The sequence below is a fragment of the Actinia tenebrosa genome, unplaced genomic scaffold (assembly GCF_029948245.1).
Source record: "Actinia tenebrosa isolate PJP-AT-01 unplaced genomic scaffold, QUT_ActTen_1.0 PGA_scaffold0__85_contigs__length_37466705, whole genome shotgun sequence".
Lineage (NCBI taxonomy): Eukaryota > Metazoa > Cnidaria > Anthozoa > Actiniaria > Actiniidae > Actinia > Actinia tenebrosa.
Genome location: NW_028292569.1, coordinates 1513391 through 1540945, shown reverse-complemented (window position 1 = coordinate 1540945; position 27555 = coordinate 1513391). Strand labels below are relative to the sequence as shown.

The 27555-nt window shown below is 37.9% G+C and overlaps 3 protein-coding genes and 1 long non-coding RNA gene across 5 annotated transcripts in view; 2 read left to right on the top strand and 2 right to left on the bottom strand.

Annotated features, from left to right (window-relative positions):
* Positions 1-4033, bottom strand: part of LOC116305953 (uncharacterized) — a 29422-nt gene extending 25389 nt beyond the window's left edge. The window contains exon 1 of the long non-coding RNA XR_004198210.2: positions 3935-4033. This is a non-coding gene — a long non-coding RNA (uncharacterized LOC116305953). The remainder of the gene's footprint in view (positions 1-3934) is intronic.
* Positions 4034-6346: 2313 nt separating this feature from the next.
* On the top strand, positions 6347-27068 carry LOC116305971 (uncharacterized). The gene is made up of 18 exons (XM_089025978.1): positions 6347-6656; positions 7956-8357; positions 8444-8929; positions 9126-9824; positions 10196-10723; positions 10792-10995; positions 11337-11819; positions 12076-12192; positions 12795-13202; positions 19250-19323; positions 19935-20211; positions 21817-22215; positions 22304-22870; positions 23112-23639; positions 24859-25062; positions 25202-25687; positions 25948-26073; positions 26495-27068. Exons 1-18 carry the CDS (start codon positions 6440-6442, stop codon positions 26863-26865), a joined length of 6576 nt encoding a protein of 2191 aa, XP_088882104.1. The 5' UTR covers positions 6347-6439; the 3' UTR covers positions 26866-27068.
* LOC148913174 (THAP domain-containing protein 2-like) lies at positions 14753-17627 on the top strand. Of its 2 annotated transcripts, none has more exons than XM_089026162.1 (2): positions 14753-15338; positions 15749-17627. In XM_089026162.1, exons 1-2 carry the CDS (start codon positions 15009-15011, stop codon positions 15998-16000), a joined length of 582 nt encoding a protein of 193 aa, XP_088882288.1. In that variant the 5' UTR covers positions 14753-15008; the 3' UTR covers positions 16001-17627. The 2 variants fall into 2 exon arrangements, with proteins under 2 accessions (XP_088882288.1, XP_088882287.1); XM_089026161.1 differs by having other exon boundaries at positions 14824-15338.
* LOC116293770 (uncharacterized) lies at positions 17487-19791 on the bottom strand. The gene is made up of 2 exons (XM_031701236.2): positions 19392-19791; positions 17487-19068 (listed from the first exon to the last, which is right to left on the bottom strand). Exons 1-2 carry the CDS (start codon positions 19604-19606, stop codon positions 18651-18653), a joined length of 633 nt encoding a protein of 210 aa, XP_031557096.2. The 5' UTR covers positions 19607-19791; the 3' UTR covers positions 17487-18650.
* Positions 27069-27555: the final 487 nt, after the last annotated feature.

The following is a 27555-nucleotide window of genomic DNA, read 5'->3' as shown; positions in this document are numbered from 1 at the left end:
TTGCTTGTGGCTGTATTTAGATTGAGGACCGTATAGCTTGAAAAATATCTCTTAAAAGCCGGGCAACATTATTTAACAGAATAAGACTGACAAACTATCTATTTATAGGAAGCCTTTTCAAATACCTAGTTCAAGGCCTTAATACAAAGAAGAAAGAAAAAGAGCCAGTGAAGAGGCTAGATACAAAAACCAGACCGTCGGGGGTTAAACCCGTTTTATTATTATTATTATTTTATCTTATTGTTGAGACCAATTGCTTTTTCGGCGATACAAAAGATTCTTGAAATTGTACTTGAGGAGCTTAGAATAGCACTTAACATAATTGTATTGTTTTGGCTGCATGAAAGTTTTTGATTCGAAAACAAGGGATCTCTAGAACCGGTAGGTTTTAACCACAAAGACCAAACGCATGGATGAATAAAAAAATTAAAGAAGATAGACGAGGGATGTCTATTGATTCTCTTTGACAACACTTGGGCGACTAGCTTTGATTCATTATAGAAAATTCTCTTTGAGAACTACCGGTTGCCATGTTGATGGTAGAAGGAGGAGGAAATTGCCATGACAACACTATCGTTCGCCAATGCAATCAATTAAACTGCGAGACGTTGAATATCCAAGCTGTTCAAATACGAAAACAACTCGAAATTACTTATTGATCAAAGGTTGGATTAAAATTACTTTAAACTCCAAGTAAATACGAATTACTATTCAAAACAGGACGTACTTTGTTTAGTAGCACTTGAATTTAAAAAGAATTAGTCTGCGTAAAGCAAGATGTTTATATAGGGTCTAAACATGCGAGTTCGAATTTAGTTCGGTAATTAGGGAAATGAAAAAATTGTAAAAAATTGTTTTTCAATTAAGCTTTTCGCGTGAATATAGGATTTTAGTTTTCGGATATTTTATTTAAAAATCAAGCTAGGTGTGGTTGAAACCGCGGGATTTCTTTTTTGTCTCTGTTAATGAATTTAATCACATTAGTAGGGTCAAATTCAATTTTCCATTTACGCCATTTTCAGTTTTTCATTTTCCATTTTGATGAAAAGATTCTAATATCTAATATGCAACATTTATTAAGCTGTTTTGAATGAAAATTGTAATTTCTGTTCTGATATCTAGAAAACAATCACAACTGAGCCATGGTTTCAAAGATAGGATTCTAATCCATATTGTTATTGTTATGAAAGAAAAACTCACCTCTTTGAAACCCATGAGAGGGAGGATGGAAATAAAACGAGAATGAAAATAGAGAATAGAAATAGGGGAAAAGCACGTATTTGAGCAAAATTTGAGTGAAATAATTATATTTTTTATCACAAAAAAAGTTGCCTACTTGACCGACTTACAAATATGAATATATATTTATTATGATTATTGATGTAGATGTTGGGTATTACGATTATGCGGGAAACTTGCTACTTATGGTGATTATGACACTGACGCAAGCTCTCAGATACTCGAACTGCGCACTTTGAAGTTGGGGATTGAATAATGTTTTCTAGAAAAATTATAAATTATAATGAATATATTCTCGGTCATTCTAGGAATGCGCTACATTTCTCAAAAATAAGAAAGCAAGAAATTTAGCTGCTGTCAATAAGTAAACAATGAACTTACAAAAAAGGAACAAATAGCTTTTAACAAACATATAAAATTAAATTATATAAAACGAATAAAGCCGGATGATTTATATCCAAAAACACAGCCAAGCATACATCAGTCTTGTCATTTTTGATATCGATATTAATATCTATTCAGTGTTCGCTATTGATTACTTGTATTATTATCATTAATAATAATAATATTAATATCATTATTATTATTATTATCATCATCATCATCATTTGATTTCACAAACACCTACTTATCAATAGCGTAATTCATCATCACTATCATCATCCTCACCATCATCAAGACAACACTATCATCACCACCGTCATCATCTCCATCATCATCGCCATTTCCAACATCATCTTCATCATAATATCCACCATCATCATCTTACTTCATTATTGATTATTAATATGTTGTTATCTATCATGCCATCATCATCAAGGGATTTGTTTCGAGGTCATTTAAAAACCTCTAAAGATGCCGAAACACTATTACTAATATTAGGCTATGCACACAGTTAATTATATGTTTGTATGATCATCCGGTGAGTACACTGTATGAAAACATAAACACGACTGAAAAACCCAAGTGCAATTAATTCTATGGCATAATATCTTATGAAATATATGTCGAAGAATCCATAGACAAGAAGTTTGACAAAAGATACAAGATTTGATGACGGTCCCCTGGCCTATTAACAGCTAATGGTGGAGAGAGGGAATGTTGCAAGCATTAAGCATTAATTACCTTTGTTGCGACTTAATTACAAAATTATTATTAAGTATTGTCAGAAAGAAATAAACACTGGGAATACAATTCAACTTATATCCTAAATTTAAGGGAAGAACGGTTTCACTTTTTAAAAAATTTCACTGACGTCACTTCCGCTTTTTTTGTTCAAATGACTGAGAATAATGGCAGTTTTTGTCTTTTATTTGAAGGCATGCTGGTACTGAGATTCATGAAGTAACAACCTTTATCCTTCGATTGCACGCTACGTCATCGCAGCCATGTTAGTGCCATTTAACAAAAGATTCCTCACTAGCACAATAGCCGCCATGTTTTTGCCTTTTGGCTCTCTTTTGAATGCTTGCAACTCATCAATACTATACATTTCATTTCAGCATCATCATTTATAGACAATGCTTTACAAGTCAGGTAAAGAGATGGTATATGAAAGTTGTCTTCCTCAAAGCCGTTCTTAGTGTCGTCACGAAAAGCTCACTGGGGAGCGAGGATTGCGTGACGACAGTAAGAATTTCTAAGGGGGATCGGAGACCAAAAGCTACTTATAGCTAAATTGAATCCTTTAAAACCTGCACTTACTTACATACAAAAGGGGGGAAAACTACACTCAAAGTGTATTGAAAGAAATGTTAAGTGGTTGAGTAAGCTAGTAGTTCTTGAAAGAAATTTTATGGTAATACGATTTACATTTTAATATTGTTCTATTAAATACAAGTGTAATGGTTCTAGAAACTTTGAAAAAAAATTTTTTTATAATGCAGTTAAAACCGATTAATGATGATCTTTTTGTGCCTAAAATAAAAGACTCAGTGAACTAGCTCTTTGAGAACAAGCAATGCTTCCTTTACTAACTTCAGTACCATAACAACCAAGCAGTACCAGTACTCTTTTTGGCGGAGTCACTCGGTAACTATAGAAACCTTAGAGTGTAGGGAAGAGAATGTATTGCCAAGCTCGGTTATTTACAAACTTGAGTATCAGAAACTCTTTATATTCTTTGAAATAAACTTTGAAACAAGCGTTGATTCAAAACTATGAAATATAGTATGAACAACTATAGAAGTTTAGAAAAATTTCGTGTACTGTTTTATAGCTTGTTGGCGTTGGAATTCGAGTTCTTATTTGTACTTGAACAGGAATTTTTTCCTTAATCATACTCTTTTCGAAGAAAATTTCAAAATTAGTAAAATAAATCGGTTAATATAATGGAATTTATGTCAACACATGGATTTGATAAATATAATACTCTTTAACTCAAAATAATCTAACTTTGACCTTGAAAATATTATTTTTGTAGAACTAATTTAAGTTTATAGAGAAACGTTTTTAAAAAACTACGACATCACCTAGATCTAAATTGCATATAATGCCAAGCATAGATGCAGCTTTGAATAAATGCAAATATATTTAAACTAGAAAAGACAAAATCTTACCAGTTATTTTATTTCTAGTAAAGTTAGAAATTCAAGAGAATGATCGTTTTGAAGTGACCTATTCGAAAATTACCCCCGAGTCTTAATTTCAAAGGAATTTGTCCGAAAAACAACACTTTAAATCCATAAAAACTTACCTCAATCGAAGTCATCTTGTTGGTCTTCTTTATGACCTTGCAAAGAGGATAAAACATGGTAAAAATTTGCCAAACTCAAGTCAACGTCTTTGCTCAACGGAGCACAGAAAGCAAATGGTCCAAAAAGTTCAAGCTACATTCTTTATAGAGAAGTTGGCGGCTGGCACGGTCGCCAAGCACCGCACACTTTTCGCGCCATAAAAAAGAGCGCGAAATAATTGGCAGACGCGTTTGAATATCCATCATGCATCGCACACAAAACTCCAAATCCTAAAATATAACTTCTATATAACATTCTGAATACTATTTTTCTTCTATTCTTTTTTCTTTTAAATTATTGTAACCTCCTACAGTCTAAGATCTTTGAAGGTTTACTGTAATTAAGTATTTCTTATTCTTTAAACCTGTTAAACATTCACTCATAAATAATGTTTATGATCGTTGAGTGTTGCTTGGTATTTTTAACGTTCAGTTCACTGTTTCTAATCAAGTAAACCAGGGCAACAGTTTAAAACTACGAGGAACGTTGAAGACAAAAAATATATTTTAAGCGACTTTATTTCTGTCATCAATCCTACTCTAAATATAATGCATACAAAATACAATAGATTATTATTACAAAAGAAAATATTTGTTCCTGACATCTAACCTGAAATATATAATGGATGCTATTAAACTTTAGTGAATTTGATTTTAGAGTGTTTTTTTTTTTTTTTTTTTTAACTGATTCAGTAATGTATTAGGACTTTATTTCTATCTTCCCTCTTACAGCTTCGGTAAAAAAAAATCGAAATTGATGACTAAAAATATGACGATGACCACTGTTACACTTGGTTTTCGTAATAACACAGGAAACCCAATTATCATCAAACAATTCAGTCAAGAATATGCACCAAAAATATCATCTTTACTTTAATCTTTTTCATTGCAGTAGCCAATTGCAATAAGTATTACAGTATGCCATTGGATGGTTTAAAGTAGTGATACTTTAATTCTTACCTTAATCCGGATCATCGTGTACCGTACGCGACTTCAAGTCACCGCCAGACTATTCATTGTAGACATTCTTCCACTGAAACTCCAACTACTACCAAGGGGTCAAAACAATTATTTATGGTTGCTGGTAGTAGTGGGGTTGTTTAGAGTTTGCTATTGTAGTTGGATTTTTAATGGTACGGGTAAGTGGGTGGTAGTGGTAGTGATGGTCGGTTACCCCAGAACTTATAGTCTAAGCCTATTACTCCGCCATTTTACAGTCCCGTTAATTCGGTGACCACGAATAATAGTTCCAAGCCCAAATTGAAGTTACCGCGCAAGATAAAAAGTATAGCTTTGCTAGACGTGGAAACTCCAACCTCGACTTGCAACTATTATTCGCCAGTGGTTACCGAACAAAACTGTAAAATGGAGTATTGATCGACCCAACGGCCACTAAGTAACATTTTCTCTATACGTATATACCCGATATCTCTGGTTTTGGCTCCTCGCCCATCTAAAAACTTCCTACCATGTACTACGCAACACTTAATACATTACACAACTAAATCAACTGCTCTATTGTTTTAGCTCTCGACATCTCTTAAAACTTGAGGACGTTCGCTTGAACTGCATAAAACGAAATGCTTTTCTTCTAATTGGCCTCCAAGCAACGATCATAATTATAGCTAAAGCCGGTGTCCAGTAATTTATTAGAATAGTGGGCAAATTTATTTCCCCCTCGGGATGAGGCAGAGTAAAATCGGCTGTCGTATAGCAGTCACGGCAAGCACTATGCTATACTCTTGGTTTCAAACTATTAATTTTACATCATAGAATCTCGAAAAAATCTGAGAATACTGTGTAAAACACAAGTATTCGGGCCCAAGCAAGGTAGGAGAGGAGGGGAAAAGGTTTTTTGGTGCGAGGGTAAAATGTTAAGGAGTACGTATGGGTGACTATGGAGTATGAGTGTTTGGAAGTAAAAGAGTTAATAAAGGTATGAGGAATGTGGAGGGTATAAAAGAGAAAGGTGATAACGATAACGGTGATAGTGTTGACGGGATGAGAAAAGCTCTGCTCAAAGAAAAAGAAAGTATAGACGACCAAGAAAGTATTTCTCCTGAGGCTGGATATAATTCATTGATCACACAGGAACTGAAAAAGGCTTGCCGCTGCTGAGGATCTTTCTTCCTGGTGAAAAGACCGCAGGACGTACATCAGTATTTTCATTTGCAAGATGAAAAAAGCCAGAAATGTTTCATTTTCTTTCACTTCTTTTCGTTTCCTTTGCTTTCCTGTCCTTTCTTTTCTTTCTTCTGTCCAGAGTGATCTTGATAACCTCACAATAATGAAACAAATGTCAGATATCCTGGAGAGGGGCAAAGGTGCTACAAGTAAAGGCAGAACTCCAGCAAAATGTTTTGACATGCGCAAACTATTAAGTATAAAACTAGTCATAACAACTTAACGTTAACAAACAGAATCAGACTCTTCGAATCACTTCTTCACGAGATTCGCCTGCTAAAAATGTCGGAAGAAAACAGGTCAGCTACGATTCCCTCTGAGCCCTCCGTTAGAAGGCACCAAATTTCGTCTAAGCCACCCTTGGTACTTGCCAGCATAGCGTTATTGGGTTGTTTGGCGTTGCTTATCAGACTTGAAACTGTCCAGAAAAACAATAATTTGTATTTTGAAAAACTTGAAAAGGATATCAAAGACCTTTGGTGGAAAAAGCTTGACAAAGGTAAAAAAAACTGGTTTAATTGTTCAAATGGGTAGTTTGTTCTCAAGCTCCTTCGCTAAGTAAACGTTAATAACGACTCCGTTTGCTGGTAATTTCATCTGGAGCATAATCAGGGAAAAAAAGTAGGTCAAGGTTTATGAAGGTACCATATCAATACAAGTCATCGATAGATTTCCAGGAGTATGGACTTCAAATATGTATACTGCAACTTTTGAAATTTATTTCTAATACCTCAAAATGATATGCATTGAAGTGTAGTTGAATAAACAATCTTCAAAAATCTTGTGACTTTAGCCAGAAAAAATAATATTTAAACAGAAGACGGACGATAATTAAGTATTCAATTTATTCAAGTTAAAAGGTAAATAAGTGCACCTCATGACAAACAGGAGATTTTGCCCATATTTGCAAAATAAGCGCTGTTTTAAGCCTGCATACACACATTTGTCTGAAAGATCGGAGCGGAAATCTGACAGAGTACTTCCTTGATTTTTTTCCAACATTTAATGTATGGGCATTTAACTTAACTCAAGTTTCTTAAATTAGATATACCTTAGTCACTCAACAGAGTATTCGAATTACGTGTCTAGAGAATGATGTTGAAAGAATTCTCCCGTTGCGCTGACTCGGGGTCTCTTAGCTTGCTGAGCTCAAATTACTATATGCGGACAAACGAAACATAAAAGACAAAGACAAAACAAAACAAAACAATAACAAGCAAAAAAGAAAAAAAAATGGCTCGAATTAAAAATTAATAATAATTTAATATTTATAATGCGCATATTTCATGTGGATATGTTCATATGCGCAGAAATTAACCAAATCATTAAATTGAATAAATTGCACAAATAGAAATTACAATGATAAAATTATATAAATACACGCGTAATAGGTAAATTACGAGCCTTGTATGAAACGACCGAAGAAGAGGGCCAATGGGCCTTTCACAAATTCAAGTCGCGTAAAAATGATAAATTTACATGAATAGAAATATAACATAGTATAGTATAGTATATAATGACATAAATGTATAAAATATATAGTAATATCAATATATAAACTTCTAAGTAAAAACTAATTTAAAAGGTAAGTAATTAATATTATTTAAGCAGTACCTGGATGTTTATTTAATTCGTCTTTTCCTTTTTCTTCCTATTTTCTTTTCACTTTCTTTTTTATCCTTCGTTTTTATTTTCCTTCCTTTCCTATTTTATCTTTTTCCTTTCCTTCTTTCCACCCGATCCCTTTTCTTTCTTAAAAGGTTTTCAATAGCTAATTACATGAACACCTTTTTTTCAGATGATTTGATGCACAATTTAAAGAAACTTTTTCGCTCTAAACGTAACAACGATGCCTTCTTGAGAATGACATCAATCAAAACCGAGGCGAGTGATTGCAAGAATCCATGTCCACAAGGTCCCCCGGGGAAAAAAGGAACATCTGGACTCATGGGCCCAAGAGGGCCAAGGGGTATAGGAGATCCGGGTCCCGTTGGTGTACCAGGAATTGTGGGAAGAGCTGGAGCACCTGGAGAACGAGGTGAAAAGGGCATCCAAGGAGAACCAGGAAAGGTTGGCCCCAGAGGCGTAAGAGGAAAACGAGGATTTGTTGGGGAGACAGGATTGAAAGGAGATAAAGGCGATCTTGGACCTGTCGGAAATGTCGGGGAGAGCGGGCCAACCGGAAAAACTGGACCTAAAGGTTTGGATTACGCTTAGTTTCATTAAGAAAAGCAGCGCTGAGTTTCCAAACAAAGTATAATTTTGATCAATCCTTGTGTTTTATAGGTGAGATGGGTCCCAAAGGCAATACAGGAGAAATAGGAATCAAAGGCGAAAAGGGACAAATAGGACCAACAGGCCAACAAGGACTGAAAGGCGACCAAGGAAAAACGGGAAAAACCGGAGAAAAAGGTTTAAAGGGCGACCAAGGACCGAGAGGGGTGAAAGGTGACAGGGGAAAAGAGGGCCTCCAAGGTGAAAAAGGTGTCAACGGTACTAAAGGACTGCGAGGATCAGAAGGACCAAAAGGTCAACAAGGTACACAAGGCGAAAAGGGGAATAACGGTTCCACCGGTCAACAAGGACAGAAAGGAGAAACAGGGGACAGAGGACTGCAAGGGGACAGAGGTCTAAAAGGCGATAAAGGAAATGTTGGAGACTTAGGAACAAAAGGAGTGGTTGGGGAAAGAGGTCCAAAAGGAGATAAGGGACAAGAGGGAAAACAAGGAGATCAGGGGCAAAGAGGAAACACAGGAGAGAAAGGAGAAAAAGGTAGAAATGGTGCTGAGCTCTTAAAAAATAATTTATTGTATTACTTAAAATAATCCTAGAGTTTTATTTGTTTATTTAAAAGTAGTGCATGAGAAGACAATTGAATGTAAACAGACCAAGCATTTTGCTCTTGATCAAATGATAATATAGCCCCTGTTACAGAGACTAACCTAAAGACCTCATTCTTTGCTTTCAGGAACTGTCGGATCAACAGGTGTAACTGGATCTAAAGGAATAAAAGGTGACGTTGGAGCTAGTATCAAAGGAGACAAAGGAGATGTTGGCGCAGGTGGACCACAAGGGAATAGAGGAGAGAAAGGAATAAGAGGAGAGACTGGAGCTAAGGGACAAGACGGCAAGGTTGGTCCTAAAGGAGATCTAGGACCACGAGGGTTAAGGGGTGAGAAAGGAAAACAAGGAACTAAAGGTGAAAAAGGCTCCAATGGGACTCAAGGTGTGCAGGGGCTTGAAGGGCCACGCGGTCAACAGGGTCCACAGGGCGAGAAGGGGAATAATGGTTCCACTGGTCAACAAGGGTACAAAGGAGAAACAGGTGACAAAGGACTGCAAGGGGACAGAGGTGAGAAAGGCGATAAAGGAAATGTAGGAGACATCGGAAGCAAAGGAATGGTCGGAGAAAGAGGTCCAAAAGGAGATAAAGGACAAGAGGGTAAACAAGGAGATCAAGGACAAAGAGGAAACACAGGAGAGAAAGGCGAAATAGGTGACAGAGGACTGCAAGGGGACAGAGGTCAGAAAGGCGATAAAGGAAATGTGGGAGACATCGGAAGCAAAGGACCACAGGGCGATAGAGGTCTAAAAGGAATTAAAGGACAAGAGGGTAAACAAGGAGATCAAGGACAAAGAGGAAACAGAGGAGAGAAAGGAGAAAAAGGTGAAATAGTGTTGAGCTTTTATTAAAAAAATCAATTGTTTTAGTGACTAAAAATAATATTGGATTCTTTTCTTGGTGATTTTGGCCACTACCACCATGTTTATACAGAAGAATTACTGCAACCAAATCCTTTGAATATATACCTCTTGGGCCAAAATATATTTTCCTTTTTCCGACTATGTGTCAAACTCTGTATGGGGTATTAATATTTCCTTGTTAATGGTCGTTCATGGGAAGACACATGAATATAGACAGAACTTAAACAAAGCATTTTATTCTCAAGGCAATGACATGAGTTGACGTGGCAGATCAAATAATACAACCTTGGCTCACAGACTAACCTTAAGATCTCATTCTTTTATTGCTTTCAGGAAGTGTCGGATCAACAGGTGTAACTGGATCTAAAGGAATAAAAGGTGACGTTGGAGCTAGTATCAAAGGAGACAAAGGAGAAGTTGGTGCAGGTGGACCACAAGGGAATAGAGGAGAGAAAGGAATAAGAGGAGAGACTGGAGCTAAGGGACAAGACGGCAAGGTTGGTCCTAAAGGAGATCTAGGACCACGAGGGTTAAGGGGTGAGAAAGGAAAACAAGGAACTAAAGGTGAAAAAGGCTCCAATGGGACTCAAGGTGTGCAGGGGCTTGAAGGGCCACGCGGTCAACAGGGTCCACAGGGCGAGAAGGGGAATAATGGTTCCACTGGTCAACAAGGGTACAAAGGAGAAACAGGTGACAAAGGACTGCAAGGGGACAGAGGTGAGAAAGGCGATAAAGGAAATGTAGGAGACTTGGGAAGAAAAGGAGTGGTCGGAGAAAGAGGTCCAAAAGGAGATAAAGGACAAGAGGGTAAACAAGGAAATCAAGGACAAAGAGGAAACACAGGAGAGAGAGGAGAAAAAGGTAAGCGGAACAAATGTCATTCATTGGAATAGCAAGTATAGTGAGATGAACCATTTAACGTTTTCCAGGAAACAATGGACTAAAAGGAAACGTTGGAACCAAAGGAAGTAAAGGAGAAACCGGAGTCAGCATCAAAGGAGAGAAGGGAACCCCTGGAGCAAATGGAGTAGCAGGAGCCACAGGAGAAAAAGGAATAAAAGGAGAAACAGGGCCAAAAGGACAAGAAGGGCCAGCAGGACCAAGAGGCGTCGATGGAACACACGGGTCAAAGGGTGAGCATCCAATACTTCAACACACAACTATCTGTAAAAAAGTTTAGATCAGCATTGTGCAAATAACAGAACTTTTTTATTTTTTCAAGTTTCAAATTACAGCTGTGTTCCTTGATTACAGACTCATTTACTCAGGGTTAACCTCGTACCAATAGTATGAATATTCACAAATAACAATGGTAAAGTAAAGAATGCACATCAATTCAACAATTCAAACACTTTGAAAAACCTGAATATATTACACCAAAAGGAGGCTAACCCTGAGCAACAGACAGCTCGAAACTCGAGTATTCAGCAGTTGAGTCTAAATAAACGATATTTTAAATCTTTAAACATTATAGGAGAAAAGGGTAACCAAGGAGACACTGGATCCCAGGGTCTACAAGGGCCGCAAGGAATAAAGGGCGAGCAAGGCGAAACCGGGAAAATAGGTATTAAAGGGTCCCAAGGAGTGGTGGGACCAAAAGGTTCTTCTGGTCAGAAAGGTGAACAAGGCGACATTGGTCCCATTGGTCCTGAAGGAAAGGGAGATAAAGGAGAAGTAGGAATGAAAGGAGACAAAGGACCAATCGGAGGTCAAGGTCCTCAAGGACCCATAGGCCAAACAGGTAAAACCGGAAAAACTGGTCCACTAGGGCCCAAAGGCTCAATGGGAGAAAAAGGAGAAATTGGTGCAAGAGGTCCTGTCGGTAAACGAGGTAAAACAGGACCTAGAGGTGTTAAAGGTGACCGAGGAGCTCAAGGGGATAAGGGAATTCAAGGTGTGCAAGGAGTCAAAGGAGGCATTGGAGAAAAAGGCAATATGGGAATCCAAGGAATGAAAGGTATTTTGTTTCTTTCTGGAATATAGGGTACACATCATTCAGTGTTCCCAGATCCCAAGCGTCTTCGCCAGGAAGCTAACTCAGGAACCAGAAAAAAACTGGTTCCGTAAAGGTGACTTTACCCGAAGCTTTCGTTTCTTTGCGAAGACCAAAAGAAATGTGGGAACTAGGAAAGAGGATGGGACAACATAAGTGTTTTCTAAGCTTAATATCAAAATATACCACTCAGTTCACTTAATATTCATTGACTTCGTAGGGGAGCATGGAGATATGGGTCCAAGAGGAACTAAAGGAAGCCGTGGAATACGAGGCAATATAGGGCCACCGGGTGAACATGGCGAGCCCGGAGTGCGTGGCCTCAAGGGCATGAAAGGTACGAGGCATTCAAATATATTAAATGCTCACATCACATCCACAAACTAGGATTTGATGCAAGATCGGGTCTGGATGCTTCTCTCGTCGCCTTTATTGCCCGGGTTTTCAAGTTTACTTCTTAGACTTGGCTTCAAACGTGAGTAGGGCGTCTCGATCATACTCACAGTTTTCCCCAGTTTTTGTCCGTCCACAAAACGTACCCACGACGCTAAACTCCAATTAACTCCCAACGTCACCAGTAACATGACGTAGAGAATCTTAAAAATTGTTTTACATGGGCTTGGTTGATTAAACTGGAGTTAAGTTTTCTTGACGTACGAGGCCGTAACTAGGGGGAGCACAGGGTGCACGTGCACCCCCCATAAAAGCTTAAGGTCCGCTCATCCATCTCCTTTATTTTTGGTTCTGCCTCCTTTTGGTTACCTTTTTTTTTCTTTTTGGTTCTGCAAATTATTGCCTGTTCACCTCCCTGCAAGATCCCTAGTTACGCCACTGAGTTTGTAATAAAAAAAACGATCAATGGTCCGATTTTATTCCATGTGCACCCTCCCTGTAAAGGTTCTGGTTACGGCCCTGACGTATAGTGTTTTTACTATACAGGATCCAGAGGTCCGATAGGTGATTCAGGGAAAGGCGGTCCTCCAGGACCAAAAGGAGACAAAGGAGACACCGGGAAGACCCTTATTGTTGAACGTTTCGAAACAACCTCTCCACCAAACGATGAGCAAGTGATACAACCAACTCCAGATATCTGCATAGATGTTGAGATCATCTTCAGTGAAGCGCCTGCAGACAACTGCACATTAAATAGCACAATTATAGTTCAAAAGTCATTAGCAGAGCAACTTCATGCTAAAGAAGGACACATCAAACAACTAAAGATGAATATTATACCTGACAAAGGCAAACGAAAGCTGGTTGTGACATTCCGCACGACAAGAGAAGTACAAAAGGAAATACAAAACAAAGAAAAGTCAAGCGAAAAGATCAAGCTACCATTGGGAATCTGCGACTAAATGGATTGGAAATGAACGGCTATAATGAAATCCAGCTATTGACAGTACAATGGTAATAACGAAGTACGTTACAAAGGGCCCCTCTATATCTATGGATAAGACTAGTCCCTTCGTTGTCGACGGTCAAAAAATGTACGGCTTATCTTAACCAATCATAATCTCCCGTAGTCTCGGTTAACCAGACTCCTATCGGCCAAACATTCACCGAGAGAGATCTGGAAGAATCGTTTATTTTATTGGACAAACTTATGAATAATTCATAAGGAAACGAAACAGAAATCATGACCGTGAAGAGTTTTATCGATATAGATTTTTTGGGCATATTTACTTTATAATCTTGAAAGTTTTAGTGAAACACAAAGAAACTAGCCTAGACGTTTGTTAAGTAATATAAACAATATGAATGGCCGTGTTCTATACGGCTACTCCTCAAGTTTAAATATTGTATGCATTATGAAGAAGAACTTTATTTGTACCCATTAAATACATTATTTTCTAATTTGATACATTCTTACCATATGTTAGACAGATTAAGGGGTACCAACTTCCAAAAATAACTAGAAAGCTAAAAATGCTTGGAAGTCGGTCACTCGTACTGTATATCATTACAAAGAGCTCTGTAATATGACATGGTAACTCTTGCCAAAACCTGGTTAGACGCCATTTTCAATTTAACAGAACATGATATTGTATTTAGTCCCACACCCCCTCTTTCGACAGTTAGCGAAAGAGGTTTGGTAACATGTAATAATAATAATTTAATACTTATATATATATATACTTTAATACTTATAACCAAACATTAGGGAATATAATCTAATCTTAGTATGTGAATCAGTATGTGATTTTTTGTATCTTGGAAATACAAGGGCATTTTTGATATAATTTCATGTTAGCCCAACTCTCTAGAATTGAGGCAAAGCAATCGAAAGAAAATTTCCATATATAGCTTGAAAATATGCTCTCAAAAACAACTTCAAATTCTACAGAAAGTCTCCGTAATTGTTGTTTGTTGCTTAATAGTAAGAGAAAGCTTTGGTTTAAATTTAGAGAAATCGTGTTTTTGGTGCGCTTTTAATCGTTTGAATATTTGCCTCGTTATCCTTATGTATATATAATATGAGAACATGTGCAACAGCGCCTTCAATATTTTCGAATAAAATTACTTCAATTTGATGTTTTAGTAAAAATTATTGTCTATCCTATGAAAGTAAAAATGTATATTCTTTAAAAAAATTGAAAAGTGACCCGTGGCTATTGCAGTTGTAAAATTGAGCTTTGCTTCTTACGACCGAAGAATGGAATTTTTTTTACCATCATTCATAAGGGAAAAGGGTAAAATACCTGTGAAGAAATATATCACAGTCTCTTGAAATGTACTATGCACAAGCTTGACCACATCGTCTCACTTTGATGTACGCTTATTTAGAATACCGCTGAGACGCGGGCGCAATTGTAATAGCAGCTAGTTCCCGTGTCCAAAGAGCCTGGTTACGCAGGCTCTGTTTAAAGGACAACTGACCCCAAAAATTGCCGTTTTTCATATAAAACTACAACGTACATAGATCACATAAATTCAACTTTGAACTCTGATACAGCTTCTATGTCGCCGAAAAGAAATAATCAATTCGCGAAAAATAGCAATAGAAGAGCGCCATATTTGAGCCCGCAATAAATTACCGCATTAATGCCGTGACGTCACAACGTGAAGCTTGCATTCCAAACTTGTTGAGTTTGTATATTTCGAGTGCTAGTCGATCTTTTAATAGTCTAAGTTAGAGTAAGTTTCTTAATCCAGATGGGCCATTGTTGTGTGCCAGAATGCACCAACCATTGTTCCAAAACTGAGTCTGTTAGCTACCACAAAATTCCTAACAAAATAGCTCTTCAGAAGGCATGGATAGCGCGGATAAAGAGAGAGAACCTGCCGCCTTTGAAGAACTGCTACGTTTGCAGCGATCACTTCGAGGATTCATGCTTTGAAGTGGATCTGATGGAGCAGTTAACCGGGATAAAAAGGAAGAGGAGATTAAAGAGCGATGCTGTTCCGTCAGTATTCAATTTTTGCAAGCCAGCTAAAAGAAGAACTACATCAGAGAACCGGCTCAAACGCAAACAAAACGAAGAGGTGAGATAACATGTCATTTATACATAACATAGTTTACATTGTTTTTCGAAATAATCACTCATGAAAAAGACTTATTAATGCATACCGAAGCGAGTCATCAATCATTAGCTATTTATGCTTTCATAGATGAAATGTTGCTTAAAATCATAAGTATAGCTAGTAATATTTGATCGATACTTGAAATTTTCAAAATGGTTATTTGCACGTGTTTAGTTTACATTTGATATTTATTCGTAAACCATAACAATGTTGCCGTAATATTCCAAATTTGCTTGGATAAATGACCACGGAAGAATAATTTATAGCATTGTTGGTTAATATGTTTATTTTGTATTATTTAAGGTAAAGTAGGCCTCGAAGAATGGTTTATAGTATTGTTGAAAACATTGTTTATTTTTGTATTTTCAAAGAATGTGGAGCAGCTATGTGCCACAATAAATCCCTCGTGTGAAGATCCACCAAGTATGGAAACACCAGAGTTCTCTCCTGAACCACTTTGTAAGGAGATTGGTGTTCAGTGTTGCCTTGGTTGTAGATATGTTGTAACATCCACTGCATCAACTCACAGACAGAGCCTGGATACTATAAAGATGCCGACACAACAACAGTTTACAATCCCTCCCCTTCACCAAACATCAGTAGAGATGAAATACTCAGTGTGAGCTTCCACGACCACAGCTACAGTACTAGCTATCACCCCTCACCAGTAAAGTCAATGCCAACAGTGTCTCCACAAAAGTCAGAAAAGTCTTCATTTTCAGAGGAAGAGGGACTCCCACTAAGTGACGATGATGATGGTTTCATTGTTTCATCGCAAGAGACAGTTTCAACAACGGACAGTGAATTAGAGCCAGAAAACAAAGACTGCAATAAAACTCTTGAAAACCATATCAAAGAACCTAAATATTTGGTATTTAACTCTTGTTTGCAGCAGTTATTCAAGTTTTGTAGAAGCTGTGGAGCACCTGTCGCTGATGTCAACTTTGTATGTCAAGGCAGCCTACTTATTGTGACAACTACATGTATGAAACATGCTTTGACATGGTACTCACAGCCAATGTTAAATCGCTTAGCTATTGGGAACTTGTTGATTTCCTCATCAATATTATTTACTGGTAATACTTTTACCAGACTTCAAAACTTTGCATCCTGTCTTGGCCTAAAATTTCTGAGTGAGAGGGTCTTTTACAGACATCAGGAACGTTACCTATTTCCTGTTGTTAATGATGCTTGGAAGAGAGAGGAGGCTGCTGTAATTGAAGAGCTGTCAAATAAGGACATAGTAAATCTCAATGGTGATGGCCGAAGTGACAGTCCTGGCCATAGTGCTAAATATGGCACATATACTATGATGGAGACAAGCACAGGGAAAATTGCCACCTTCAGCATTGTTCAAGTCTCTGAAGTAACCAGCTCCAATGCTATGGAGAAAGAGGGGTTTCTAAGGTGTTTGAACACTTTAGAAGACATGGTCAGTATAAAATGTATCACAACTGACAGACACACATCCATCACCAGCACTATGGCAAAAGATTTTAGCCACATCAAACACCAGTATGATGTGTGGCATCTTTCCAAGTCAATTGTAAAAAAGCTGAACAAGAAAGCAAAATTGAAGAAAAACCAAGAGCTGGCACCCTGGATACAATCCATTTCAAACCATCTTTGGTGGTGTGCTGCTACATGTAATGGGGATGTACAACTTTTGAGAGAGAAGTGGAAATCTGTTGTTCACCATTGCGTGAACAAGCATTCCTGGAAGGATGCAGAGGTATTCAAAAAGTGTGCCCATCCTCCCCTAACCCGCAATTGTTCAAAAAGGCCCAAGGAGTGGAGAAGCTCGTTATCGCAAGTGCTTCCCTAAGATGCACAAGCGCTGGGTTGTTAAGCCAGTCTTACAAAGAAAAAGCTATGCTTTCCTCCCTGAGCTACAACTGAAAGTACTTGAAATTTGTGAGGGTGGCATGGAGGCTGCAGGGGTTGACCCAATTGAAGAGGTCGAATTACCAAGAAACATTGCTAGTGTTCCTGCCCCAGACAAACAGGAATTGATTGAACGACACCGGTCAAGATTTTCTAGGTAATTAATTTAAATGGAATGTAGTAGAGACTACAAACACTAAAATGTGTAGTGTTAAGTGATGCTAATTCTAACCATTTCCTATTTTTAATTAACACTATTTAGTAGAAAATAATGCAAAGCATCATTGGCACTCTTTTAGTGATTGTACTCTAGTGAATAGCTGTTTTGAAAGAACTGTCAAGTAAGCCTGTCGTCCCAATCCCCCTCATCTTTGAACAGCTGTGTTCATTACTGGTAATAATTACAATGCTTCTACAAATGGGAAGGTACTTGACAGACCCAGTAAAACTGCTATAAACAAAATATGTAATTAATGTGAAGGGGACCTGATTAAAGTGGTAGATAAGTTTGCAGTTTTTAGATGTTCAGATGAAAATTTTATTAAAATATCATTACCACTTAGGAAACGAATTGACTTTTAAATGAAATCTTAAAAGAGGTCTTTTCTTTAACTATCTACGCTCCATTATATATGGGGTCTCTCCCAGTATGAATGTAGTATAGAAAAAATTCCAGCTGAATAGTGACTTTCGCTTTCACTCATGGGAATCAAGATGTTCATTCATTTGCTCAGTGAATTAATCAGTGCATGATTACTGAGCTGCAAAGGGCCTATTTGCCTGGGAAAAAAAAATATGAACCATAAATGGCTGACAAGCCTGGATGCCAAGATTTCCTAGTGCCAATTTGTCTGACAATGAGACTAGTCAGTACCAAGATTCTAAGATGGGGTGGGATTCTATCACCAAGAGAATATTTTTTTCATTTAGCACAATTTTTGAATCCATTATAGCATGCTACTTCAAGGCAAATTCTTTATAAACAATACTGACTAGCCTTGTTTTCAGACAAATTGGTGCCCAGGAAATATTGGTTATCCATGTCTAGTATAACTGCAAAATTTGCTTGGTTAGCTCATGATTTTGTCCACTAGTGCTTTGTACACTAGGTTCTCTATTCAGCTGGATATTTTGTCTAGGTGTAGTTGTTTTTAAATAATAAAATATGCAAAACCTACAAAACATTTATATAAACAACTTTCTATATGTACTTCATCTAAAAATAAATTCATGACTACTCTTATACATTTTGGTCTCAGCCTTTCCATGTTTTCCTTTTCAATTTATCAATTCAGAAATCCTGATAGAAAAAAATCCACTCTGTGTATATGAAATGAAGTAAGGAATAAATAAAATGTATATAATAACTCCATGTAACTTTAGGCCAAGCTAATCATCTGCATAGTGAAAACCTTCAAATTCAAAGTCCTCCTCTAGTCCAGGGGGAGGGAAGTGTGCTCTGATGCACATGACAGCACAAGAGGGCAGAACAACCTGAACTTCCTTTCCAAGAACTCCCCAGCACCATCTTGCTAGTTGCCTATATGCAATGTGTCTGTACTGCTTGTGCTCTGGGCCTTCATATGCATTACTGTACTGCTGTTTGTACTGAGCCCATGCGGTTCGAAGAACATACTTATTGGCACAAACAGGTAAGAATCCAGGATGTTGAGTAATGCATGGTGGTGGTTCATCAGCATCTCCATCTTCAACAACAAACTGGCATGTTGCAACCACTTTTTCGATTTCTTGGCAACAAATGCATTCAGATATTGAATCCATAATTTGGCAGCTACCACAGGTACACCTATTTAACAGAAATAAAACAATTCTTAGTATCTTTGAACATTATCAACGATTGTCCCAAGTGAGAATATACATACACAACTTGTGACACAACTATATCCCTGTATCTATATCCTGCAGTATATAACTTATTGACTATCAAGCGATGTTTTTAAACATGTTTTTAATTAAAATTGTGAAAGTTGGTATTGCTTTTGGTTGCAAACTGGATTCATGCATACCAATATCTAAAGAACAGATTGCAAGAACACGAGTGGCAAGATACGATTTTATATAAAATGGATATGTAGTTCAGTTTTGTGATAAGACAGAAGTACGACTTACCAATCTGAATTTGTAAGTCGATTGTTCTCTTGTTCATCGTCTTCAATAATGTCACTGTCAGATCCTTCTCTGAACTCTTCATCTGAGGAGATTTCTATTTCTGGTTCAAACTGATATGGCCGTAAACCAAATTCGTCGTCCATTCCGAAAAATTCTTGAGCGAAATCGTCTCCCGAGCTGTCCGAGCCTTCGGAAGAAGAATTAGATTCTGACATGCCTTTAATTTGATGACCAAGTTGTATTTTTTCGCAAAATATTGAGTAAAACGTATAAGAAACTGAGGAAGAAGTCAGGCAAACAACTGGAAGCTTGAACTCTTGTGACGTTGTGACGTCATTACGCTATTTTTCTGAGCCCGCGATAAAAGCGCAAGATGGCGGCCACCAGAGCGATATATGCGATGTTTTCAAAAAATTGTTTTAGAAAAATGGATGCTCTATCCCCTTTAAAAACTGGATTTTTGGACTTCTCAAATGATGTAGTTCCTCTTAAAAATGGGTCATTTTGGAGGGTCAGTTGTCCTTTAAGTATATAAGAGGTTAGAAACAATGCGTTGCTGGCGAGATTAGATCAATTGCTTGTCGGAAGGAAAAACATTACGCCATGTCGCAACAAAGCCCTTCAGGAACTAAGCATACCACTTCCTCTCCCTCAAAACAAGGAAGTTCGTCAAAGTCAGGCATCGTTGTTTCTGGTTTAACATTGTTGGGTTGTTTGGCTCTGCTAGTCAGACTCGAAACCGTTCAACGTAGTAATGGTTTGTATTTTGAGAACTTGGAAAATGAACTCAACAGAATTCGATTGCAGAAACTCAATAGAGGTAACTATACCCGACTATTTAATATTTTCATATCTTGACTATTTTAGTCACTTTTAAAAGATATTTCATGCTGACGTACGCGTCAAATATTCCTGCATGTTATTATGAACCTAAATCGTGAACCTTTGTTTTTCCAACTTCAGCTGCGCCGACATTTCTTCAGTTTTCCCCCTACTTGTCAGTCATGTGAGGCAACAAACAGTTTGTATGAGTGGCGAAAAGGGTCAGGATACATTAATCAAAGTTATTGTAAAATACCGTTTGGCCAAGTGCGCTAGAACTGATGGATTGGGTTAGAAATATGTGTGTTTGTTTCAGTTATTCGTAGATTTCGTAATTCGAATTGATTTGGCTATCTGATTTGCTTGCGTCAAGGTCGATTCATATCTTTCCAACCAAGTATTGACATATGTGCGTTAAAGTAATCTGTTCGTCACGATGTAATATCGAGTTACAAATATTTGGGCTATTTTGGGGGTTAAGGCACAATAACCTTCTTCTATTCTGGAGACAATTCATATTTTTCGTTTAAAACTATTGAACTTGATTTCGAATGTCTATCAATTTACGGCATGGAAGATAAGGAAGACTCTAACGAACATGTATAACTGCCATTTCTCTTGCTTAATTTCAAATATTCGAGGAAAATTCAGTGACCACATACAGAGATATCAAGTATCACTAAAGCAAGAAGACCACTAAACCTCCCTTTAGGATTTTTAAGTGGAAAAACATGCTGTAAAATAATAATAATAATAATAATAATAATAATAATAACAATACCAATAATAATACCACAATAACAAGAAAGTACTCATGGTGGAAATGAGCTGTCCGTGGGTTAACAACCGAGAAAAGAAAGACAAAGAGAAGACGAAGAAGTATGGAGCACTTCGACTTGAGCTCACAAAACAACACCCAGGATACACGATCTTGCAAGTGAACCTCATTTTGGACGCTCTTGGAGGATGGTCTAAAGAGATGGAGCCTGAGATGAAGAATATCTTTGGAGCAAGATACAAAGATGTATTACTTAGAATGCAGAAAGCGGTATTAAGCTGCACAGTGAACATTGCAAGAACATTTAAATTAATCACATCTTAAGGACATTTCAAACATTCCAAGTATTTAAACTGCATCTTAAGAACATTAATAATTGGTTTTAAGTGATTGTATATATTATTAATCCTGTCATGCTGGTAGGTTACGAAATTACGCCCTATCTAGCTTACCTAATTAGCATTCAAACGTGTTTACTGCTGATAATAATAATAACAATAATAATAATAATGATAATAATAATAATAATAACTATATTTATATAGCGTACATAGCAAAATAAAGCAATAAATTTGAATTGGGGGTAACACAACTTGCCTGCCACAAAATTACGCAGCATCGTTCTAATATATGGTGTGTTCCTGCGATACGCCTGCTATATTAAGACTATTGGTCAGCGGTTTTCGTTTTATTACAATCTAATTGGCTAACGATTTCAAATTATTACAATAGCGATGTTGCAGCCATGTCTACACGATAAAATTTGCAACAAGATTCAAGAGAAATGAAGGCAATTAAACTTGACTTCTTGATTTGTCTTTATAGACGATTTACTAATTCACGTAAGAAAGCTTGCAAGGTCCAAACGTAATGCCGAAGACTTTTTAAAAATCACATCCTTAAAAAGTGAGAATTTCTGCCAACAGACGTGCCCACCTGGCCCACCAGGGCTAAGAGGAATGCCTGGTTACATGGGCCCAAGAGGACCTAGAGGTGCGGGAGATCCGGGTCCCGTTGGTGTACCAGGAGCAGTGGGAAGACCTGGAGCACCTGGGAATCGAGGTGAAAAGGGCATCCAAGGAGAACCAGGAAAGGTCGGACCAAGAGGACTAAGTGGAAAACGAGGAATTGTTGGGGAAACAGGAGGGAAAGGAGATAAAGGTGATACTGGACCTGCTGGAGATGTGGGGGGAAGAGGACCGACTGGAAAAACAGGACCTAAAGGTTTGGATAAATTTTGATTTTAAGTAGAAAATAGTTGATATTTGAATTTAAAACAACGTAATTTACTATCAGTTTTTCTGAAGTATAGGTGAGATGGGTCCCAAAGGAATTACGGGCGAAATAGGAATCAAAGGCGAGAAGGGACAAATAGGACCAACAGGAATACAAGGACTAAGAGGCCAGCAAGGAAAAATAGGAAAAACAGGAGAAAAAGGTCTAAAGGGCGATCATGGACCGAGAGGGGTGAAAGGTAATCAGGGAGAACAAGGTTTCAAAGGCGAAAAAGGCGTCAACGGGACTCAAGGTCTACGAGGATCAGAAGGACCTCGGGGCCAACAAGGTCCGGAGGGTGCAAAAGGGGAAATTGGCTCTACTGGACCACAAGGAGATGTGGGAATAACAGGCAATAAAGGATCACAGGGAGACAGGGGTCCAAAAGGGGACACTGGTTCTGTTGGAGCCCGGGGACGAAAAGGAGAACAAGGTGATAGAGGACCAGGCGGAGATTCAGGTCCAAAGGGAGATAAAGGAAAAACCGGAGACACAGGGGGAAAAGGTTTACCGGGAAATAAAGGTCCAAAAGGATACAAAGGAGAAAATGGCAAAAAAGGGACACCAGGAGAAAAAGGATTAACGGGAACTAAGGGGCAAAAAGGTAAATTTATTTTTATTTATATTTATTTAGGTTGATCAATATATCTATTGAAATTGTTCTATTTATCAACCTAAATATATTTCATAAACTTGCACAGTGTTAATTGACCTGTAGAGGTGGAATTAGGTGGTTAGAGGTTGAAGAGGAGGTGGGGGAGGATACGACAGTACAACTAAAAAAGGAATGTTTTTGGGACTGTGCATTTGCGTGTACTTACAAGTTGAGTATTTCATGTTTTTAGGTAGCATTGGCTTTAAGGGAGAAATTGGAATCAAGGGAGAAAAGGGGTTATCTGGAGCTAGTATCAAAGGAGACAAAGGCGAACTTGGTGTACACGGGCCACAAGGAGACAGAGGAGAAAAAGGAATCAAAGGAGAAGTTGGAACAAGGGGAAAAGAGGGGCCTCTAGGTTCTAAAGGAGATCTAGGACCGCGAGGGTTTCAAGGCCAACGAGGTCAACCTGGGTATAAAGGCGAAAAAGGTACAAATGGCACCAAAGGAATACAAGGGACAGAAGGACCACAAGGTCAAGAAGGACGTCAAGGTGACAAGGGAGATTCTGGTTCTACCGGACCACAAGGACAGAAAGGAGATACGGGGGACAGAGGATTACAAGGGGAAAGAGGTCTGAAAGGGGGCAAAGGAACTATAGGAGACACGGGAGAGAAAGGAGTACAGGGCGACAGAGGTCCAAAAGGAGATAAGGGATACGATGGTCAGCAAGGAGATCAAGGACTAAAGGGAAATACAGGAGAAAAAGGAGAAAAAGGTATTAGTTATCAATTGACACGGTTTTCTTTGTTATTCATAAGGCTTTATTTTTATTACAACCCTCATAAACAATGGACAAACTTAAAGCCCGGGGAGGGAATTGAAATGCAGCAGGGAAGAGCGGGGCTGATATGAATTAATCTGATTGGTTCATTATGAATCGAAGGTCAATATATAGTTATAAACCCGGTTTATAACTATATATTGACCTTGAATTTATAATGAGCCAATCAGATTAATTCATATCAGCCCCGCTTTCCCTGCTGCCTGACGAGTAAACTAAGTAATACTATTACTATTAAAGTAATACTATTCTACAGAACTAATCTAATTAATGTTTACATTCAAAAAAACTATAGAGATATGTTTTCTAAACATTACATTATCAAATCGTTGCTAGTGCTCATAGTTTATGTGTTAAAGTTTACAACACAGTTTTTAAAATAATAATTCTTACAAACTGGGTTTTGCTCATCCTTTTCACTACATTTCTTCTTGTTTTCCTGGCCGCCATTATCGAGATCTTCGTTAGGTCTTTTTGCCTAGATGTGGTACATTCATTGAAAGGCTTACCTCCACTGTCAAAGCACTTGGAAATCGCTGCCTTGACACTTACACTTGGCCTTTGGTATTTTTGAAGGCTTTTTTCATCTCTATGCCCGGTTCGTTCCAACTCCATTGCCATACAGCCACATGTGATTACGAAACCCTAAAATCTATGGTTTTCTATTATCATCTGCACTTTTGTTTAATTAGCATCATAGATTTCCAGAACATTAAAACTATGTGCCACATTACCTCTGTAGGGACTAGAGGGCATTAGTAAATCCCTTTATAATCAACTCACATTGTTCATGCTCTATAGACAACAAGGGAAATATAAAAACAAAGCGGGAAATGTTTACCCCTTTTGTATACATTCTAAACTTCCAACTGAACCACGAATATTTTTTTTAATTCTTTTTATTTTCATTATCTTAAAAGTCTAACATCAGAATATTATAGAAAACCTTCTTAATTGATAACTAAAATAGTTAGTTACCTCGAACGTCGGCAATAAGCCATATACATCCCTCGGGCCTGCGGCCCTCGGGATGTATATGGCTTATTACCTCCGTTCTCGGTAACTAACTCTTACTTACTAGTTCTCAAGGATTATTCCATATATATTGTATTCTCTGACATCTTAAAATATCCATAAAATTAACATTTGATAGGGAGAGCTGGAGTCAAGGGAGACGGAGGATTCAAAGGAACGAAAGGAGAAACTGGAGTTGGCATCAAAGGAGATAAAGGAATCGCAGGAACGGATGGACTGCCTGGGGCTATAGGAGAGAAGGGACGTAAAGGAGAAACAGGACCAAAAGGACAAGAGGGACCAGTAGGACCAAGAGGCGGAGATGGAGCACACGGTTCAAAAGGTATACTAAGTTCATAAATACACAAATTTTCACAATTTGCTTACCACTAACACATTTTTTGAACATTCAAATAAGGCAACCGGTTGTCAACCCCTCCCCCTTTGATCAAGCCTATATTTTGTCATTCTGAATTTTCTAGGAGAAAAGGGTAGCGAAGGAAAATCTGGACCAAAGGGCGTACCAGGTCTACAAGGAATCAAGGGCGTGCAAGGCGATACCGGAAACACCGGTCCTAAGGGACCGTCTGGAGAGGTAGGACCAAAAGGTTCTACCGGAACCAAAGGCGAACAAGGAGTCAAGGGCCAAATTGGTCCTCAAGGAACAAAGGGAAATAAAGGCGAAATAGGAGGTAAAGGAGAAAAAGGACCAGTTGGATTCCAAGGTCCGCAAGGTCCCAGAGGCAAAACTGGTAAAACAGGAAAGGTCGGTCCAATAGGTCCTTATGGTCCGACAGGAGACAAGGGAGATGTTGGTCCTTCAGGTCCTCTTGGTGCGAAAGGTATTAGAGGAGATAAAGGTCAAAGAGGTCAACAAGGAATCCAAGGAAATCCAGGCCTTAAAGGTGAAAAGGGTGGAAAAGGACGAGTAGGAGAAAAAGGGACGATAGGACCTATTGGAATAAAAGGTAGGAAGACAGTACATCAGTACCATACATTGTCAGCTGAGCAAAAGATAAATGAGAGTCCCACAATTGTATTTCCCAGGCATGTCGACTCTTTGGCAAAAATAGTTTATATAAAATAAAAACCTGAAGGGAAAGGAGGAAAGGGAATTTTGCTTTTGCGGTTTCAATCCCCTCGTACATTAAATTATAATCACCGTTGGTTAGCATCTACAAAACTATCCAAATTAAGATAATAAACGAGTCATGTTGTCCTGGTATAGGTGAACAAGGAGATATAGGTCTTCCTGGAATAAGAGGATTGCCAGGAAAAGACGGACCTATAGGAATCCCTGGACTACCTGGCGCAATGGGAGAACCGGGTACACGAGGACTGAAGGGTGAAAGAGGTATGCTACCAAATGTGCATTTTTAAGAAAGCAACCCTATGCCACAATTCATCACTTGTGATGTTTTAGAAGTATTCTGTTTGTATTTATTTCCCTTCTATGTTTTTGTTTGTTTTTTTTTCAATTTTCTTTTCTTTCCTCTTATGTTATTTTCAATCTCGTGATTCCAGTCAAAAGATAAAGAATGTGAAGTGTATATAAACAATAAATAGCAATTACATGCAACAAAACGAGACCACGGGTCCAAACTCAAGGGAATCAAGTTTTGTTGGAATTCAATCGAAAACTTACAGAAAATGATAAACATGAGCCCATTTAAATGATGTTCACTAAAACTATACCTTTGAAGTCAATGTCTTCTTGGTCGTATTTGGACAAAATTATAGACATAACCCTGTGATTTTATCCTTTAATTCCACAGGAGCTTTAGGACCACTAGGTGAGAAAGGAATGCCCGGTCCTCAAGGGCTAAAAGGAACCAAGGGTGACCCCGGGTACACTACAGTAATAACAAGCGTCATAAGGAATTACACAACTTCAAGCCAAGTTAAGCCAAGGGACGAAATTTGCGTCGGCGTAGAAATTCTCTTCAATGAAGCGCCCAAAGAAGGCTGTACCTTGAGTAAAGAAACGGTCAGGGCGTCTTTTGCAAAGCAATTAGGTAGAGCGATTTATTATTTTGAAAATGTTGAGGTGAAGGTAAAAGTAAAAGATAATAAGAAGCAGTTGATGGTCAGGTTCAATACGACCCAGCCAATAGAAAAAAAATCAGAAAAAACCAAGGGCAGATAAAGCTTCCATTGGATGAAGCAACATGCAACGAAACAACATCCTTTAACGAGGACTCGTAACATCATCGACTTTCAAGGCCAAGGACGACCAATCATATTCAATAATTCTGACAGATTATTAGATTAGATTAAACTCCTCAAAATAATCCAGAAATCGAAAGAAAGAAAAAAGAAGAAAGAGAAATAAAAGAAAAAAATGGAAAATTTCAATCTAGGAAGAGTGCAGTGAGTCGGTGTTTGTTTGTTTGCTTTTCGATAGTTTCTTGTAAGTCTTATTTTGTCAAGCTTATTTATAGGCTACCTAATATTTGACCCATAATTCCTTTAAAGATCGAGGTCAACTTATTAGGAGGGAGTGCATTCTTAACATGGTTCCCGAAATTGCCATAATTATATGTATTACAGTGAAGACACTCGAACCATGAAGACTTGACTTTATTCAGATTTTTATTTTCTGGGCTTTTTACTGCCTCAAACCCTCTAAAAGAGTTGGATTGAGCTCAAATATGCTATGCGATCAAAAGACAAGTCATTTCTAAATGATTCGCTCCAGGGATGCATGTTAAAAAAAGTAGTAAAAAAGCACAAAGTGTTCATGGTTAGAGTTTCCTCACTGAGATGCAAAAATTACTTCTGATGTTGGAAAGTCGAGGAGAATTTTACGAAGAACAAAAAAAGGTTTAAAATCAGA

Coding starts and splice junctions, on each gene's coding strand:
- LOC116293770 (XM_031701236.2), bottom strand. CDS start 19,606: ATGTCAGAATCTAATTCTTCTTCCGAAGGCTCGGACAGCTCGGGAGAC. Junction 19,069..19,391: donor CGACTTACAAATTCAGATTG/GTAAGTCGTACT, acceptor TCTGTTAAATAG/GTGTACCTGTGGTAGCTGCC.
- LOC116305971 (XM_089025978.1), top strand. CDS start 6,440: ATGTCGGAAGAAAACAGGTCAGCTACGATTCCCTCTGAGCCCTCCGTT. Junction 13,203..19,249: donor CAAGCTACCATTGGGAATCT/GCGACTAAATGG, acceptor AAATTGTGAAAG/TTGGTATTGCTTTTGGTTGC. Junction 20,212..21,816: donor ATTGCAGAAACTCAATAGAG/GTAACTATACCC, acceptor TTGTCTTTATAG/ACGATTTACTAATTCACGTA.
- LOC148913174 (XM_089026161.1), top strand. CDS start 16,054: ATGCCAACAGTGTCTCCACAAAAGTCAGAAAAGTCTTCATTTTCAGAG.